Below are 17,435 nucleotides of genomic sequence, written 5' to 3'. Positions count from 1 at the left end.
AACCAGGGAAAGAATAGGGCCCATAAGGGACCAAGCGGGCAATCTATGGGTGGAGCCAGAGGACAAGGTATTGAAGGTGTTGGCAGGCTTAAAAGTGGACAAATCTCCAGGTCCGGATGATTTGTGTCCCAGGCTACAGAGGGAGGCAAGGGAGGAGATCGCAGGGGCTCAGACCCGAATTTTTAATTCCTCTCTGGCCACGGGAAGGTGCCAGAGGACTGGAGAACAGCTGATGTGGTTCCGCTATTTAAGAAGGGCTGTAGAGATAAGCCAGGGAACTACAGGCCAGTGAGTCTCACGTCAGTGGGTAGGGAAACTATTGGATAAAATTCTGAAGGAGAGAATCTATCTCCACTTGGAGAGGCAAGGTTTGATCAGGGATAGTCAGCATGGCTTTGTCAGAGGGAGGTCATGCCTAACAAATTTGATTGAATTTTTTGAGGAGGTGACCAGGTGTGTAGATGAGGGTAGTGCAGTTGATGTAGTTTGTATGGATTTCAGCAAAGCTTTTGACAAGGTCCCATATAGGAGACTTATAAAGAAGGCAAATGCACATGGGATACAGGGTAATTTGATAAGGTGGATTCAAAATTGGCTTAGTTGTAGGAGACAGAGGGTGATGACAGAAGGCTGCTTTAGCCAGTGTCCAGTGGCGTGTGGGATCTGTGCTAGGTCCCCTATTATTCGTCATTTATATAAATGACATAGATGACTATGTGGGAGGTAGGATTAGTAAGTTTGCGAATGGCACAAAGATTGGCTGGGTGGTTAACAGAGAGGTTGAGTGTCTTGGGCTACAGGAAGATATAGACGGGATGGTCAAATGGGCAGATAAGTGGCAGATGGAATTTAACCCTGAAAAGTGTGAGGTGATACACTTTGGAAGGAGTAATTTGACAAGGAAGTATTCAATGAACGGCATGACACTAGGAAGTTCTGAGGAACAAAAGGACCTTGGCATGTAGATCTCTGAAGGCGGAGGGGCATGTTAGTGGGGTGGTGAAAAAGGCACATGGGACACTTGCCTCTATCAATCAAGGCATAGATTACAAAAGTAGGGAGGTCATGTTGGAGTTGTATAGAACCTTGGTGAGGCCACAGCTGGAGTATTGTGTGCAGTTCTGGTCGCCACATTATAGGAAGGATGTGATTGCACTGGAGGGGGTGCAGAGGAGATTCACCAGGATGTTGCCTGGGATAAAACATTTAAGTTATGAAGAGAGGTTGGATAGACTTGGGTTGTTTTCGTTGGAGCAGAGAAGACTGAGGGGCGACCTGATGGAGATGTACAAGATTATGAGGGGCATGGACAGGGTGGATAAGGAGCAGCTGTTCCCCTTAGTTGAAGGGTCAGTCACGAGGGGGCACAAGTTCAAGGTGAGGGGCAGGAGATTTAGGGGGGATGTGAGGAAAATCTTTTTTACCCAGAGGGTGGTGACGGTCTGGAATGCACTGCCTGGGAGGGTGGTGGAGGCGGGTTGCCTCCTTGAAAGAATATTGCTCGCTGATGAGACATTGTTCTATTGGTGCGTGCTTATAGGTGATAAGAATATGTTTTTGTTTCTGTAGATAAACAAAGATTGCAGTCCAGTGCCCGTGCTAATGAGCCCAAACACAGTTAATAATGCTTATAACGAGGGGGAGCAGAAGTAGACCATATGGCTCCTCGAACTTGCTCTTTCATTTATTGAGCATTGGGTGTTAGACACCCTCATGACCATTACCAAGATTATATAGGAACCGCTGTTTTCGAGGAATCATTAGTTTCAGCTGAGCCAGCTGAGCTCAATTTACTCCTTCCATATGCCTCCATTATTTTCTTCCCACCCTTTAGTTATGATTCTACTCCATTTATGCTATTTCTAGCTGCACTGATCCCATAGGTAATCCATAACCCTTGGACAATTTCCATACCAATCCCTATTGTGATGTCCCTAAGCCTGCTACATATGATTGGGTTAACAAAGGACAGGAAATGGATGGAGTCTCATCAGCTTTAAAAAGCTCCTTTCATATTGGGAGTTGAAGAGCCATTGGAGGTTCCTGGTCACTGCATGTTTGAGGATGGTTCATTCCATATTCATACTCTCATCCTTCTATTCTTTTCCATCACTCCAAAGACGTCCCTCCAACACCACCAATGGGGAAGGTTGGCGGAGAGGTGAAGCTGTCCATCTCGTACAAGAATGACAAGCTTTTTATTATGGTGATGCACATACGAGGCCTGGTAAGTGTCCCAGTGGGTACAAATTATTGGGCGGATAAATGAATAAAAATAGATAAGTTTAAAAACCTAAAAAAAAACATGAGGATCAGTTGATCTACTCAGAGTTTGATGTTCTGCTATCTGTTTGGATTCTCTTCGTTGGTAATTATTTGTAGTCATTCTGAGTTGCTGAAGATCTGATGTATCTGATCTAGATTTCATTTTCCACCAATGAATTGACTGTGCATCAGTGTTCTCCAGCCACCTCATGTGAATTGAATCAGGACAAGCCAGTTCCAAGACATTTTAAAATTCTTTGTACAGTATAGCACTCATTACAAAGCTAATCTTTCACTTTAAGACTTGCACATTGTTGTCTGGGATACATGTAGAACAACATAAAGATTCCCCTTGGGAATCTAATACTAATTCCATTCCTCCAGTTGAAGGATCTTTGTGGGTTACGCTGCTATATTTGCTTTAGAGTGGAGTCCATACTGGTTGGGATTGGTATTTGTCAAATTGTATTAGAAATCTCTGCATCTCAGTTAAAAAAAAATCTGATCTGACTGCACTGAAGCCAATTGCATCATCTCCCTTCAGGTTTTGCAGGATGGGACTGATCCAGATCCTTATGTCAAAATCTACTTACTGCCGGACCCTCAGAAAACCAGCAAGCGAAAGACTAAAGTGGCTCGAAAGACTTGTAACCCAACGTATAATGAAATGGTATATTTGTTATGGATATTCCAATACCACTTGTGATTGGGGTTTGGGTTTCTGGGATGAAGCTCTTTCCAGGATGCTGAAGGGCTAGTTTGTACAAGAATTCTAGAATCACATAAGTAAAACACCCTCTCACTTGAAACAAGATTGAGAGGTGTCTAGATTTTAGAGTATTTCCAAGTTCCATGGCACAATCCACTGAATAAGATGCCAATTTTATTTTGTTCATTCTTCTGAGTATTGTTTTTCTTATTTTGTGATGATTAATTGAATTTGTATTAAGGGTGAAGCAATGAATCCCTTGTTTCTAAAAAAACTAGAGTAAAATTGCCAGGCTACTGATGGTATGTGTAATATAGGTCTTTAGCAGGCCTCACCACAGTGTGATGTGTCTCTGTTCTACAATCTTTGGTTGTTACCATCTTTTCAAAGAACCTTGCAGTGATGATGTTGGTGTAGTGGTAATGTCACTGGACTGGTAATCCAGAGACCAAGGCTAATGCTTTGGGTTCAAATCCCACCATGGCAGCTAGTGGAATTTAAATTCAATTACTAAACCTGAAAGATAAAGCTAGTCTCAGTGATGGTGACCATGAAACTGCCATAAAAATCCATCTAATGTCCTTTAGTGAAGGAAGTCTGCCATCCTTACCTGGTCTGGCCTACACAATACTCTAGACACACAGTGATGTTGGTTGTCTGTTAACTGCCCTCAGAGATGGCCTAAGAAGCCACTAAGTTCAAGGGCAATTTAGGATGGGCAACAAATGTTGGCCTTGCCAGTGATGCCCTCATCCTGTGAATGCATAAAGAAAAATAAAATAACTGTTTAAAAAAACTGCGCTCTCTACTGACCAAGTTATCACCTGTTGCCTCATTTTTGTTCTCCATCGAAAACAGAGTCTAGATCTGAAAGATTAATGGCATTAGACAACTCGATCCTTATTTCTAGACGTTTGTTCTAGTGATGGACATTCATGTAGGCTGGTTAATTTGAAGAGGAATGTTGTCCTTGATGGGATGGGGCATCAGAAATCCAGATGGGTCAGATGCAGATTAATGCCACACTTCAATTGATTCTTGCCTCAGCCTCGTTGTTATTGGAAAAGCATGAAATGAAGGTCAAGTGTGCCCTCTGAGAAAGAGCATCATCTGAGGAAGTTATTCAAACCCATTGGTGCAGTGACCTCATTGGGGGATAGGGGGTTTGGTGTGAGATGGTGTAGTGGCCAATGTGACACAGAGAGATGAAGAAAGGGGAAAATGTGAAGAATATATCTTGCAGAAAAATAAACTTACCATATTTTGTGAGTTACGATATGAACGTTGAAAAAATTCCCATTTGTTTTCCAGTTGGTATATGATGGTATTCCCAAAGGCGATGTGCAGCAGCGGGTTATCCACTTGCGTGTGCTGAGTGAGGAAGCATTCCGGGAAAACATAATGCTCGGGGAGGTGTACATTAAGCTCAAGGACTTCAACCTAAACCAGAAAATTGTTGGCTGGTATCACCTGGGATCAACGACCCCGCAAGGCACTTTGTTCTAAGTACTTAGTGATGTCACTAAAGGCTCGCTGTTGGACCTCAACTGAGGTGCGGGTTTGGAGGGGGCAGGGGGGAGAACAAATAACAAGGAATAATCGGTTGTATTTCCTTTGTTTTGTTTTTATTTGTGAACTGACTTGATGAGGAGGTTAAGATATTCAAACATTGTTTTTGAGCCTCTTCATTTTGGAATGTGTTAAAGAGACACAGCCCTCAAACTCGAGGATTACTGGGCATGATATTGCATGCGTCAAGAGATGCAAACTGTTTGCTCCCAAGTTGTGTATTATTACACTATGAAAATGAAGGTAAATATTTGAACTGTTTATATGCTTTTAAACTGTGCTATGGGCGACCATGTCATAATGAAGGACTGACCCCAATTTTTTTGCACTAAACACAAACAAGAGGAAGGAGAAACCCTCCAGGAATTGATCAAAGTCCAGGACTGTAACACAACAGAGAGGAGATTGTCAACGTTCAGACCACAATCAGCTTATTCACGTATTCTCACTGCCTCAAGTGTCTCTCGTGTCCCCAGCTGGGAAGTGTGTAGCTCGTATTTTGATGGCTTTGGGATGTGAATGAAGCCACATAATGTAAGAGAAGCACTGAGAGGTCAAATTGCTCACCTTGTGTTATGGCACATCTAGCAACCTATGAGCAGGGGTAGACCATTCAGCCTCTCAGGCCTCAATCCATCTTAATAGCACCCTGCCATGCAAAACCTATTGGGGTAGTAATTGGCCTTGAGCAGTATGCACTAAATGGGTGGAATCACACCGACTGCCTGATATTTAGTTCCCTTGAAACCAGTGGAACAGACTGTTGAATGGGCTGTATAACGGGCAACCCATTTATTATCACACAGGATGCATTTTTACCCCATTGTATCTCTTTTCTCGATTGGAGGGTGGAGGAGGAAAGAACAACTTTAATCAGGCAAGATTGTGCTTGGACAGAACTAATCTTGTTAATCCAGAAACAGTGGTTATCTTAACAAAACCATCAGATTAGTTGTGTGAGCTTGTTCAGTTGTGCTGCAGGGAGTGCTGCTTGCGTTAAAAGGTTGATGCAAAGTTATCTGATTTCAGTCAGGTAGTCAAAAAGCTAAGGCACCATAAAGACCAAGAAGATCCTAAATTCAATACATGTTGAGTTCAATATATGTTGAGTTAGTTGGTTTCAGCCAGGGTAGCAACTGAAGCAATATAATTGGCCTTAGCAGCCCTGGGCTAGGGATGAAGAGGGAGCAGTGTTTTAGCTAAAGTTCTTGTTGATTTCTGGTCAATGACTCTTATTCAAAGATAAATGTAGAAGGAGAAGGAGAAATCAGTTTTGACTGCTATTTCCATGGTCAAAAAGCCTGCCAACACTCACCACTACTTCTTGTGCATGACTGCCAACACTTACTGACCAGATTTGTATGACTTACATGGGTCAAGAATTGGAAGACATGAACATCCATCCAATGCAGTCTTTCTGTCTGATCAGTAATGGGTCTTTTGATGAGGTTGTATCAGGTCACTGTCATGATTAATCAATCAGAATAGACTTGCTCATTACAAAATGAAATGAACATTCATTTATGTTGACATTATTGCCCTTGCCACTGGATTTCCGCACTAGATTAAAACCTGGGAAACTAAGTGTAGTCTTGATTGCAGCATGCGACTAAGATCCACACAGTGTTGAAGTCTGTAAGACTTTGGGGATCCTGGTTTAAAGTAATGATCTGGAAAGTCTTCCTTTCCTAAAGTAGAAGTCCACTGACAGAAATAACACTGTTCCTTGTGTCTTGTACTTTCCTCCTCTACCTCTGTGTTGTACAGGGGCCACTACCTTAAAGAGGTACTTCCATCTCGTTGGAGGCAGAAATAGCATGTGGCAAACCTAAAAATGGCCAAGGAATTGGGGAGGGGGGCATTCAACTCCTCAAGCGTGTCCTACCATTCGGATAGATTATGGTTGATCTGTACCTTAACTCCTTGTACCCAGCTAGTTCCATAACCCTTCATACTTGTACCCACAAAAATCTATCCATTTCGGTTCGAAATTTTCTTTTGGCAACCATCCTCAACAACATTTTTGAGGGAGAGAGTTCCAGACTGTGTTCCCTTTGTGTACACAATATCTAGTGTGTAACAGTGGGGAAAGCAACTGCTGAACCAGATGCTACGGGTGTATGCAGGGTGAACTCTGTGACCTGATCTTTTTTAGCACCATTTGTTATGTTTAGTTTTATTTAAAACGCGATGCTATCACTTCTCCCTTCTTTAGTATTAGGAAAGAGTTTACCAGATCCCTAAGTGTCAACAACACATGAACTTTCTCCTTAAAGCAGCTAACTTCTCTCACTTCATTTCACATTGATGGTAAAGGTTATGTAAATTACCTAATGTTTCATTGATAAGAACACTGCTGTAGCATGTGGCAGTGCCATACCTGGTCCCCCCCTCCCCTTTCTGTATTGTAGAATGTACTGTGAGTGAGCTAGATTCACTATTAGACACAATACATGAGTCTTCGATTATAGAGACGAGGTGACACTTGTTTGCCTGATCCTTCACTGGGGATTTAATTCCCAATTGAACTAAGCTGAGACTCTTGATATACCCCTTTCATTACATGCAGGACATTCCTAGATGTGGAGCTTGGCTTTGTTTCTGTTAAGGATATTTGAACCAGCTGCTCTCCTCACATTCCACCTTACCTCCCACTACCTTTTTTGCTACACAGCTACGAAAGAAGCTTTGTGAAATTCTCATGCTTTGTTTCAGTTTACCTTTGTACATAAGGAAAAGCACCACAGTCTCCTACTGAGATGTCCTTTTTAATTAACCCTGGTGGAAGTAATTTTGTAAGATTTGTTTGCAAATCTTTGTTGCCTGTAAGTAATTTACTTTTTTTGATTGATACACAAGGCTGTTGTTGTATATTTAATAATAAGTTTTAAAAATTGCTTATGGTGTCTTGGTTTTCTTTCCATCTATCCTGTTTAAGAAACATTTACCTCTCTTTCACTAGATTACACACTGGAATATTCTGTATTTAAGGACAGTGCGGGGCAAGGTCTCACAGGATCCACCCAAATTGACCCAAAAAAATCTGTATAACAACAAAAACATGCATTTATCTGAATGCCCTTAACAAAAAAGCTTGTATTTATATAGCACCTTTTAAGGTAAAATATGTGATTATCAAACAAAATTTGACACCGAGCCATAAGAAGTTAAGACAAATGACCAGCCACTTGGCCAAAGAGGTAGATTTTAAGGAACGTCTTAAAAGAGGACACAGAGCGGGAGATTTGAGAAGCAATTCCAGAGCCTATGTTCGAAACGGCTTCCACCAATGGTGGAGTGAATAAAATGAAGGATGATCATGGAGAGCTCCAGAGTCGGACGAAAGCTGAGCTCTCAGAGATTGGAAAAGGTAACAGAGATGAGAGAGACTAAGATGGGACTTTAAACAGGGAGGAGAATTCTAAAATTGAGGCATTGCAGGGCCTAAAGCAATGTAAGTCAGCAAGCACAAGGGTGAAGAGTGAACTGACATAGTGCGAGTAACCTATTGCTTGCATGATCTATGTCTGAGGAAAGACACCTTGAAATTACCAGGGCATTTTGGCTTTAAAGAAATAATTTTGTTGGTTAAATTGAGATGCAGAACAATAACGGTACTTCTGTCGGCGAAAATGACAGAAACATGACATGAGACATGAAATAGGGCAACTCTACATTTAGGATGCTTATGTATGCATGTGACAACAATCAGTAGGAAAATGGCAGAATTTAAGATAGCTGAGAACTATGATGTGGTAGGAATATCATAAATGTGATTAACCCCTTAAGACATCGATTAATATTCAGGGATATAAAATACAGAAAAGAGGTGGTGTTCCCTTGCTTGTTAGGGAGAAGTGGGAGATAAATGAGGCTGAAACGGTTGGGAGGAGTAAACTACTCTTGTTGGAAATCTCTGATGCAAATTAATCAAAGCTAACACTAGGGGTTAGCTACAAATCATCAGGTCAGGACACCAATGAGGACAGTTTGCTTTTTGAAGGGATAAGGACGTGTAAGAAGAGGAATGTTAATGGGGACCAGTATAAACAGGGAAAACTCAAGAGGTTCAGAGTCAGTTTGGAAATGTAATGCGTGATAGGTTCATGATTCAGTGCGTTCAGAAAGTTAGGAGAGGCAGTGCTCATTTTGAGTTGGTAAGACAGCCCAAATAGTGTAAAGGAAATGGAAGGCGTAGCACCAATGTGGAACACTGGCCACCAATTGATCAAGGCTAATATGACTTGGGACCCAATTATACTAAAGGATGAGGTCACGCTTTTATCTTTAAAAGGCCCAACTTCAAAGAGGTGAAGGAAGAGCTGAAATAAATGGATTGGAGGAGGATGTTTGTCAACATTTCAGGCAAAGGGGAATTGAGATGACCTAAATGAATTAGCAAGCCAATTACAAGTAAAATAAAGAGGAATATGACCACAATTGCTCCTGCCGAAAGAAAGGGGGACAGTCTCACTAAGTTAGGTCTGGTTCACTAATGCCCTTTAGGGGAGGAAATCTGCCGTCCACCTGGTCTGGCTTAATAATAATTGACCTGGCCTACATGTGACTCCACCAGACCCACAGCAACATGTTGACTATTAACTGCCCTTGCCTATCAAGCCACACGGCTCAAGGGCAATTAGGGATGGGCAGCAAATACTGGCCTTGCCAGTGACACCCACATCCCATGAAAGAATTTTAAAAAGCTGCCTTGATACTGCACAGGGATGTCAACCTAGATTTGTGTAAGTCTCGTTGGACAATAAGAGGTTTAATGAGAGCAATAAAAGACATACACAAGACACTGGGAATGTGTGAATAACCTTAAGTAAGGCACAGGTAAACAGGACTGGAAACTTGAAAGATTAGCAAAGCTGAGCAGGCTCCAGTGGCCCAGGAACTTGAGTGAAGAGAAAAATAATTTTACACCAATGAGAAAGAGCATCCATCAGCACAATGTTCCTGAGTGGATCCCCACCACAACCTGATTCTCTCCTCACCCCAAACCCCAGAAATGCTGTATTCCTGACTGAGAAACTGGAAGCTATAAGAACTTATTAACATCAAAATTAAATCCAGAGAATTGCAAAGTGCCTCATAAGATGCTGTTCGTTTGAGCTTATATAAGTTTTATTGCAACAGTGTAGAAGACCAAAGAAGCAGATTAATTCTCTACATAACAACCAAAACTGTAAAATACAAGTCAGAGAAGGTCTTGATCAAACTATACAGTGCTCTGGTCAGATAATGCCTTAAGCATTAATGATTGAAAGCAGGTGAGATATTGAAGCACTTGGGAGTAACATGGAGAAGAATCAAAGAGCTAACCTCTAGTGTCAGGTATGAGTTACAAGAAAAGAGTGGGTGGTAGAGACAATTTTCTGCAGCGTGCTGAAGTGCTAAAGATGGGGTCCTGCCCTGCAACACCAGTTAGCCCCATGTTTTAATGCCAGATGCCATCTTGTTACAGGAGCTGAAGCCTTCATTAGGGACAGCTGCCTGGAGGCTCAGTAAGGGGCTGATCTTCACTTAAAATACCTGCTAGTGCTCATTAGAGAAGCTGCGGGACATTTTGGTGGCTGGTGTTTGTTCAATCACCCTCTCCTAACAGCGACCAGTCGATTGGGAGTAAATACTTTGATGCGGATTTTGAGCACTATTTAAAAGGACACTGGCCATTTCACATTGATTTGAAGCAGGACCTGTAAAGAGGAACTCTGAAACACACCGGGACACTTTGTCAAGTCTTCACCAATACGCGAGCAATATTCATTCCAAATATTCTCTGATGACTTCACCCAAACAGTGTGTAAGAGTTGTGCTACTTCTCATTGGACACCAGGAGAAAGGGAGTGCTTGGTCACCCACCGGCATTTTGCTAATGTCTCCCTGGGTCTGCGAAAGGAATATGGGAGGAGGACTTGAGGTCAGGCAGAGCAGCTCCAGCTGTTGTGGGAGGGAGGGAGGGGCAGGAGTGCAAGGTGGCATCTATCCTCTTCTGAACCTCCTCCACCAGGACCTCCGCTGCTGCATTGAGAACCTGTCCCACATACCTAAGCCCTATTGCAACATCCTGGTGTATGCCAGCCAGAGCACACCACATCTTCAGTGTAAGTGGGTGCAAGGAGACCACATATACTGTTCCATGATTATTCTGTCTAATGTGCCTTTCAGTGCTTTACCTGCAGATTAGTTTTATTTAGCACTTCAATGAAAATTTAAATTCTGGTAATCGGCAAATAGGACCAAAATTATGTGCTAAATCCAATCATTCCAGCAGATATGCCTTATTAGCACAGCACCTGTTTTCAGCCTTTGGCTAAAATAGCCCCCTTGGACTTTTCAACCTGAGAGGATGTAACTGAGAGGTGAGGTACATAAAATAGTAACTAATCTGCAAAAGTTAATTCTGAGTACTACTATTAATTAAACAATGTGGGGGAAAGACAAGGAGACACAAGTTTAAACTAGTAAAATATAACATTAGGAATGATTTCAGCAACTTCTTCATGTTGAGTGGTGAAGATGAAAACTTTGGACTCATTTATGATACAATTATATAAGGGGTAGTTTATTCATATTGGCCAAATGGCTTTCCACATCTGTAAGTATCTTGTGACTGTCAACCTGCCCAACCCAAGTTAAGTTGCCCTGTGAAAACTGATGATATGTTATAATTAGAAACATCACCTATGTGTTCCGATAAGGAGTGATTATAGAATGGCATAGAAAGACTTCTACAGAACATCAGAATGGCAGTGGACTTTGAAGTCTTGTGCAGTGTCTTTCTGCCTTCCAACATGACATCACCTTTAAGCAATCTTTTGTGATTTGAAATGGAAATCCTGTCTTAATTGTTTAAAACTTAAATGCAACCATTTGTGGGGCCTGGCCAAGGTGAACACTTATTTTTATTCATTCACGGGATGTGGGCTTCGGTAGTTGGGGCAGCATTTATTGCCCGTATTGGGGGGGGGGGTTGCTAGCTAGGTCAGCATTTATTGCCCATCCCTAGTTGCCCTTGAGAAGGTGGTGGTGAGCTGCCTTCACATTGAGCTCCGTCCTACATCAACAGGTTCTGGTTGGATACAGCCCAACACGGTGAGGAGAGGGGCTCGGTCTGCTGCCTGCATCTCCTCCAAGGCCTTATATTGAGGAGTCCCTGGTGTTAGAGCACATGGTGTCTGCCTGTACCCTTGAGACTAAAACAAAAATAGCTGGAAAAACTCAGCAGGCCTGACGGCATCAGCGGAGAGGAACACAGTTAACGTTTCGAGTCCGTATGACTCTTCATCAGAACTAAGGAAAAATAGAAATGAGATGAAATATAAGCTGGTTGAGGAGAGGGGTGGGGGGGGGGGGGGGGGGTGGGGGGGGGGAGGGGGGTGGGACAGGTAGAGCTGGATAGAGGGCCAGTGATAGGTGGAAGCAAAGAAGAGATTTCCAAGGATGTCATAGACAAAGGGGTGTTGACGGTGGTGATATTAGCTATGGAATGTGCTAATGGTGACATTAAAGGTAGAAAGCAGGATGAGCAAGTGACAGATGGCCCTAGTGGGGGTGGGGTGGGGGAAGGGATCAAAATGGGCTAAAAAGTGGAGATAAAACAATGAATGGAAATACATTTAAAAATAATAGAAATAGGTGGGGAAAAAAATATTAAAAAGTATATAAAAAATATATAAATTATTGGAAAAGGGGGGATCGGAAAGGGGGTGGGGATGGAGGAGAGAGTTCATGATCTGAAGTTGTTGAACTCAATGTTAAGTCCAAACTTAACCCTTAAGACTCTGCGAACAGTGGGCACTGCAGGGAATGCAATATGGAAGGGACATAGGTGGCAATATTTAATTTTCTAGGTTTGTTTTGTTTGATGATTTCCATCTCTAATAGTGCTGCTCCTCTAAGAGGGGGAGCGCTGTTTTTCATTTGATGTCGGTGAGGCAACCAAGTCTCCTCTTGTTAAAGAAAAAAACATATCATTTGCAGTTTACTGCAAATAAAGCCATACTTTAAACTAATTAATTCATTGCAATCTTGTTTTCTAAATAGTCAAACTTCTAAAATTTAGCTGCTTGTTATTTGAGGAACAGGAACCAAAGGTTCATCTGAAAGCAAAAGATAAGCTAGTTCCACCCTTTGACAGAACTTGTTTTGAATGAAGGCTCATGAACTGAAAAACATTAATCATTCATTATTCCTTTCAATACTGAATAGCCTGGCTGTTTACTTCCATCATTTTAAGTTTTAATCTCTGGCCCCTCCTGTTGCTGCCTCATGACATGCATAGGAAAATTAGTAATATTCAGCCCCTCAAGCCTATTCAGCCATTCAAGTACAACATGGCTGATCTGATCTGCACCTCAACTCCATTTACCAACTTTGCTGCATATCCCCAACAAAAATCTGTCCATGTTAGTTTGACAAGCTCCAACTGACCCTCAGCATCCATAGTCTTTTGTGGGAGAAAGCTCCACGTTTCTACGACAGTGTCAAATACAAACGTACTCTGCTGAGCACAGTAGCTGACATACCCTGTATTGTATTTTCACCTTCTATTAATTCTTCCAATCAGAAGCTGCTCCCTAGAACAAGGAGCTCTTAAAAAAAATATGCAGTTCCTGCAAGTGACCAGCAAAGCAGTTTTTTTTTAAAAACCCCATAACCTTTGACCCTTAAGGATTTAAATACATATTTTGAAAGGCTACTTTCTGTGTCAGCTATGGCTCAGTTAGCACTCTCGCCTCTGAGTCAGAAAGTTCTGGCTTCAAGCCCTGCTCCAAGGCTTGAGTGCAACAATCCAGCCTAACATTCCAGGCGCGTGCTGGGGGAGTGCTGCACTGTTGAAGCTGCTATCTTTCACACGAAGGTTTAAACTGAGGCCCTGCCTGCCCTCTTAGATGGATATAAAAGATCCCAGGGCACTATTTTGAAGAAGTGCAGGGGTATTATCCCTGATGTCCTGGTCAATATTTATCCCTCAATCAACATCCCAAAAAGAGATTATCTGGTCATTATTACATTACTGTTCGTGGGAGTTTGCTGTGCACAAATTGTCCACCATGTTCTTTACATTACAGCAGCAACTACACTTCAAACGTACTTAATTGGCTGTAAAGTGCTTTATGCCTCAGAGGTAAGAGTGCCACCACCTGAGCCACAGATATGGAAGTCATAAGTGCGTTGAAAATGTTTTCCTAAAATACTTTTTGAATACTTTTATTTCATTAGTTGTTTAAATATTATAAAGAAAAATTCTAAGGGGAGGACCCACCATCCATGGTTAACTAAAGAACTTAAGGAAAGCTTAAACTTAAGGAAAAAACATACAACTCCGCGAAGATGAGTGGAAGGACAGATGATTTGTCGGGATACAAAGAACAGCAGAGAATGACTAAAAGGTTAACCAGGAGAAGGAAATTATAGTATGAGAGGGTGCTAGCTAGAAATGTAAAAACAGATAGCAAGAATATTTAAAAAGGAAAAGAGAAAGTAAAGTAAGCATTGGTCCTCTAGGGAGTGGCAGTGGGGAGTTAGTAATAGATAATAAGGAAATGAACAAATATGTTGCTTCTGTGTTCACTATAGAGGATACAAAAAACATTCCAGTAATAGCTGTAGATCAGGAGGTGAAAGGGAGAGAGGAACTTGCTGAAATTGAAATCACTGGGGAAACGGCACAGAGCAATTTGATGGAGCTGCGGGCTGCCAAGTCTCCAGGTCCTGATGGACTACATCCTAGGGTCTTAAAAGAGGTGGCTAATGAGGTAGTCGATGAGCTGGTGTTAATTTTCCAAAATTTGTTAGATTCTGGAAAGGTTCCATCAGACTGGAAAGTAGCAAATATAACCCCTCTATTCTAGAAGGGAGGGAGTTAGAAAACAGTAAACTATAGGCCAGTTACCTTGACATCTGTCATGGTGAAGATATTAGAATTGATCCTTAAGGAGGTTATAACAGGGTGCTTAGAGAGCTCAAGGCAATTGGGAAGAGTCAGCATGGTTTTGTGAAAGGAAAATCATGTTTAACCAATTTATTAGAGTTTTTTATTAAAGTAACAGGCACGGTGGACAAAGGGGAGCCTGTAGCCGTACTGTACTTGGATTCCCAGAAGGCATTTGATAAGGTGCCACATCAAAGATTATTATGGAAAATGGTGTAGGGGTTAACATGTTAGCATGGATAGAGGATTGGCTGGCTGGCAGAAAGCAGAGAGTATGCATGAAGTGTCTTTTTTGGATTGGCAGGATGTGACGAGTGGAGTCCCACAGGGGTGTGTGCTGGGGCCTCAAATTCTTACGATTTACATCAATGACTTAGATGAGGGGAGCGAAAACATGGTAGCTAAATTTGCAGATGACATAAAGATGGGTAGGAAAGTATGTTGTGAAGAGGACATGAGGTTGCAGATGGATATTGATATATTGAATGGATGGGCAAAGATCTGGCAAATGGAGTTTAATGTGGGAAAATGTGAAGTTGTTCACTTTGGCAGGAAGAGCAAAAAAGCAGAGTATTACTTAAATGGAGAATGGCTGCATAACAGCTGCAGAGGGATCTAGGTGTTCGAGTACATGAGTCACAAAAGGTTAGTATGCAGGTACAGCAAGTAATTAAGAAGGCTAATGGAATGCTACCCTTTATTATGAGAGGGATTGAACATAAAAGTAAGGATGCTATGCTTCATTTATACAGGGTATTGGTGAGACTGCACCTTGAATATTGTGTGCAGCTTTGGTCTCCTTAGTTAAGGAAGGATGTGAATGCATTGGAGACGGTTCACAAGAGGTTTACTAGATTGATACCTGGAATGAGTGGGTTGTCTTATGAGGAAAGGTTGGACAGACTGGGCTTGTTTCCACTGGAGTTTAGAAGAGTGAGGGGTGATTTGATTGAAGTATACAAGGTCCTGAATGGCCTTGACAAGGTAGACATGGAAAGGATGTTTCCTCTTGTGGGTGAGTTCAGAACTAGGGGGCACTGTTTTAAAATTATGGGTCGCCCTTTTAGGACAGAGATGAGGGGAAGAATTTTCGATCGGCGTGCAGGGGCGGGGCCCGCCCGCCGACGCATAAAGTGACGCGCGGTGACGTCGTGCAGGCGTCCCAACGTCACTGCGCGTCATTTAGATTTTCAATTCGGCGAGCATGCAGCCAACTCAGCTGTGCGCCCGCCGGACTGTCAAAGGCCTATTAAGGCCATTAAGAAAGTAATTAAAGTAGTTAAGAATGCTGCCCGTCCAACCCTAAGGTTGGTGGGCAGGCGGCCTTCACATTTTTCATGAAACCTCATCCATGGGTGGGATGAGGTTTCATGAAGGGTTTATTAATTAAGTAAAAAATTTTCAAACATTTGATAAACATGTCCCAGCTCATGTGACACTGTTGCACGAGGGGACATGTCTAAATAATTTTTCTCTGGTCTTTAATAAAAACCTCATTCCAAGCTTAATCTCCCTGAGGCAGCTTCGTGCCTCCCGGAGATTTCTGTGCTCTTTCGCACACATGCACGAAAGAGCGCAGGCCCCGACCCAGGGAACAACCCACCCCCTCCCCGCCTGCACAGTGGGTGCTCAGCACCTCTGGGTGCACGTCACACTGGGTTGGCCTTAATTGGCCTGCCCACGTAAAATGGCGGCGCCGCCCCGATCGGGGGCGCCGATCGGCTTCACGCCCACCCCTGCACAACCCCCGCCCGCCAGGGGGATATTTCTGCCCGAGGAGAGTTTTTTTCTCAGAGGGTTGTGCGACTTTGGAACTCTCTGCCTCAGAAGGTGGGCGGAGGCGGCGTCATTGAATATTTTTAAGACGGAGTTATATAATCGTTGATTCAAATTATTTGGGGTAGTTGGAAATGTGGAAATCGAAACACAAGAAATCAGCCACGATCTCCTCGAATGGCGGAGCAGGCTGGAGGGGCTGAATGGTCTACTCTGTTCCTATTTCTTATGTTCTTACGTAAATATTAGAAATCAGGGAAAGGCAGTTTGTGTAAAGGCAGGACTACACAAAAGACGTCCCTTTTTTTGCATGGTAAGTGTGGTGATGTTTCGGTCTTTCCCCTAGAGTGACCCATCACCCTCTAATTTTACCCTGCAACATCAACACTTTTGTCCCTTAACCTCTCCTGCCTTCCGTCCTACCACAGACATTCCCTTTTGTTCCTCTACTTGCTTAAAATCAGTTACATCTCCATCTTTTCGCAGTCCTGATGTAAGGTCATTGACCTGAACTATCAATTCTGTTTCTCCCTCCACAGATTTTTAAATGAGATGTGGGCGTCGCATAGCTGGGCAAGCATTTATCCTCATCCCTGATTGCCCTTAAGAACTGAGTGGCTTGCTAGGCCATTTCAGAGGGCATTTTAAGAGTCAACCACATTGCTGTGGGTCTGGGAATCACATATAGGCCAGACCGGGTAAGGGCAACAGATTTCCTTAGTGAACCAGATGGGTTTTTATGACATTTGACATGGTCATCATTAGATTTTTAATTCCAGATTATTTTTATATTGAATCCAAATTTCACCATCTGCTGTGGTGGGTCCCCAGAGCATCACCCTGGGTATCTGGACCACTCATGACAAATGCCACTACACCACCTCCCCTCCCCAGATGCTAAACATTGCCAACAAGTTGCTCTTTGCTTCCCCCTTCGCGGAGTTGCCTTGCAGTTCCCGCCTTGCGGCCGCCCTCCTAACTAGGTGGCAGCAGCGGCTGCTGCTCCTGGCTCCTGCTGGTCGGGAATGCTCCTCGGCATCTGATGAAATCCGTCAGTCCGCCTCGGGAGATGGCGGAGCGCGGAGAGCAGGATCTGCGCTGCGGGACCTTGCAGCGGCAGTACCACCTTCACCTCCTCCATCTCCTGCTCCTCACTCCGCGGCTCCGGGCGGG

At 43.0% G+C, this 17,435-nt stretch overlaps 1 protein-coding gene across 1 annotated transcript in view; it reads left to right on the top strand.

The window, feature by feature from the left end:
• pik3c2b (phosphatidylinositol-4-phosphate 3-kinase, catalytic subunit type 2 beta) overlaps window positions 1-7,440 on the top strand; it is a 164,918-nt gene extending 157,478 nt beyond the window's left edge. Inside the window, exons 31-33 of the mRNA XM_078546393.1 lie at window positions 2,121-2,227; window positions 2,810-2,935; window positions 4,286-7,440. Coding sequence (XP_078402519.1) covers window positions 2,121-2,227; window positions 2,810-2,935; window positions 4,286-4,480 — 428 coding nt within the window. The 3' untranslated portion in view covers window positions 4,481-7,440. The remainder of the gene's footprint in view (window positions 1-2,120; window positions 2,228-2,809; window positions 2,936-4,285) is intronic.
• Window positions 7,441-17,435: the final 9,995 nt, after the last annotated feature.

The sequence above is a fragment of the Cetorhinus maximus genome, chromosome 8 (genome assembly GCF_964194155.1).
Source record: "Cetorhinus maximus chromosome 8, sCetMax3.hap1.1, whole genome shotgun sequence".
In the NCBI taxonomy this organism is placed as follows: domain Eukaryota; kingdom Metazoa; phylum Chordata; class Chondrichthyes; order Lamniformes; family Cetorhinidae; genus Cetorhinus; species Cetorhinus maximus.
This window is presented reverse-complemented; position numbering and strand designations above follow the sequence as displayed.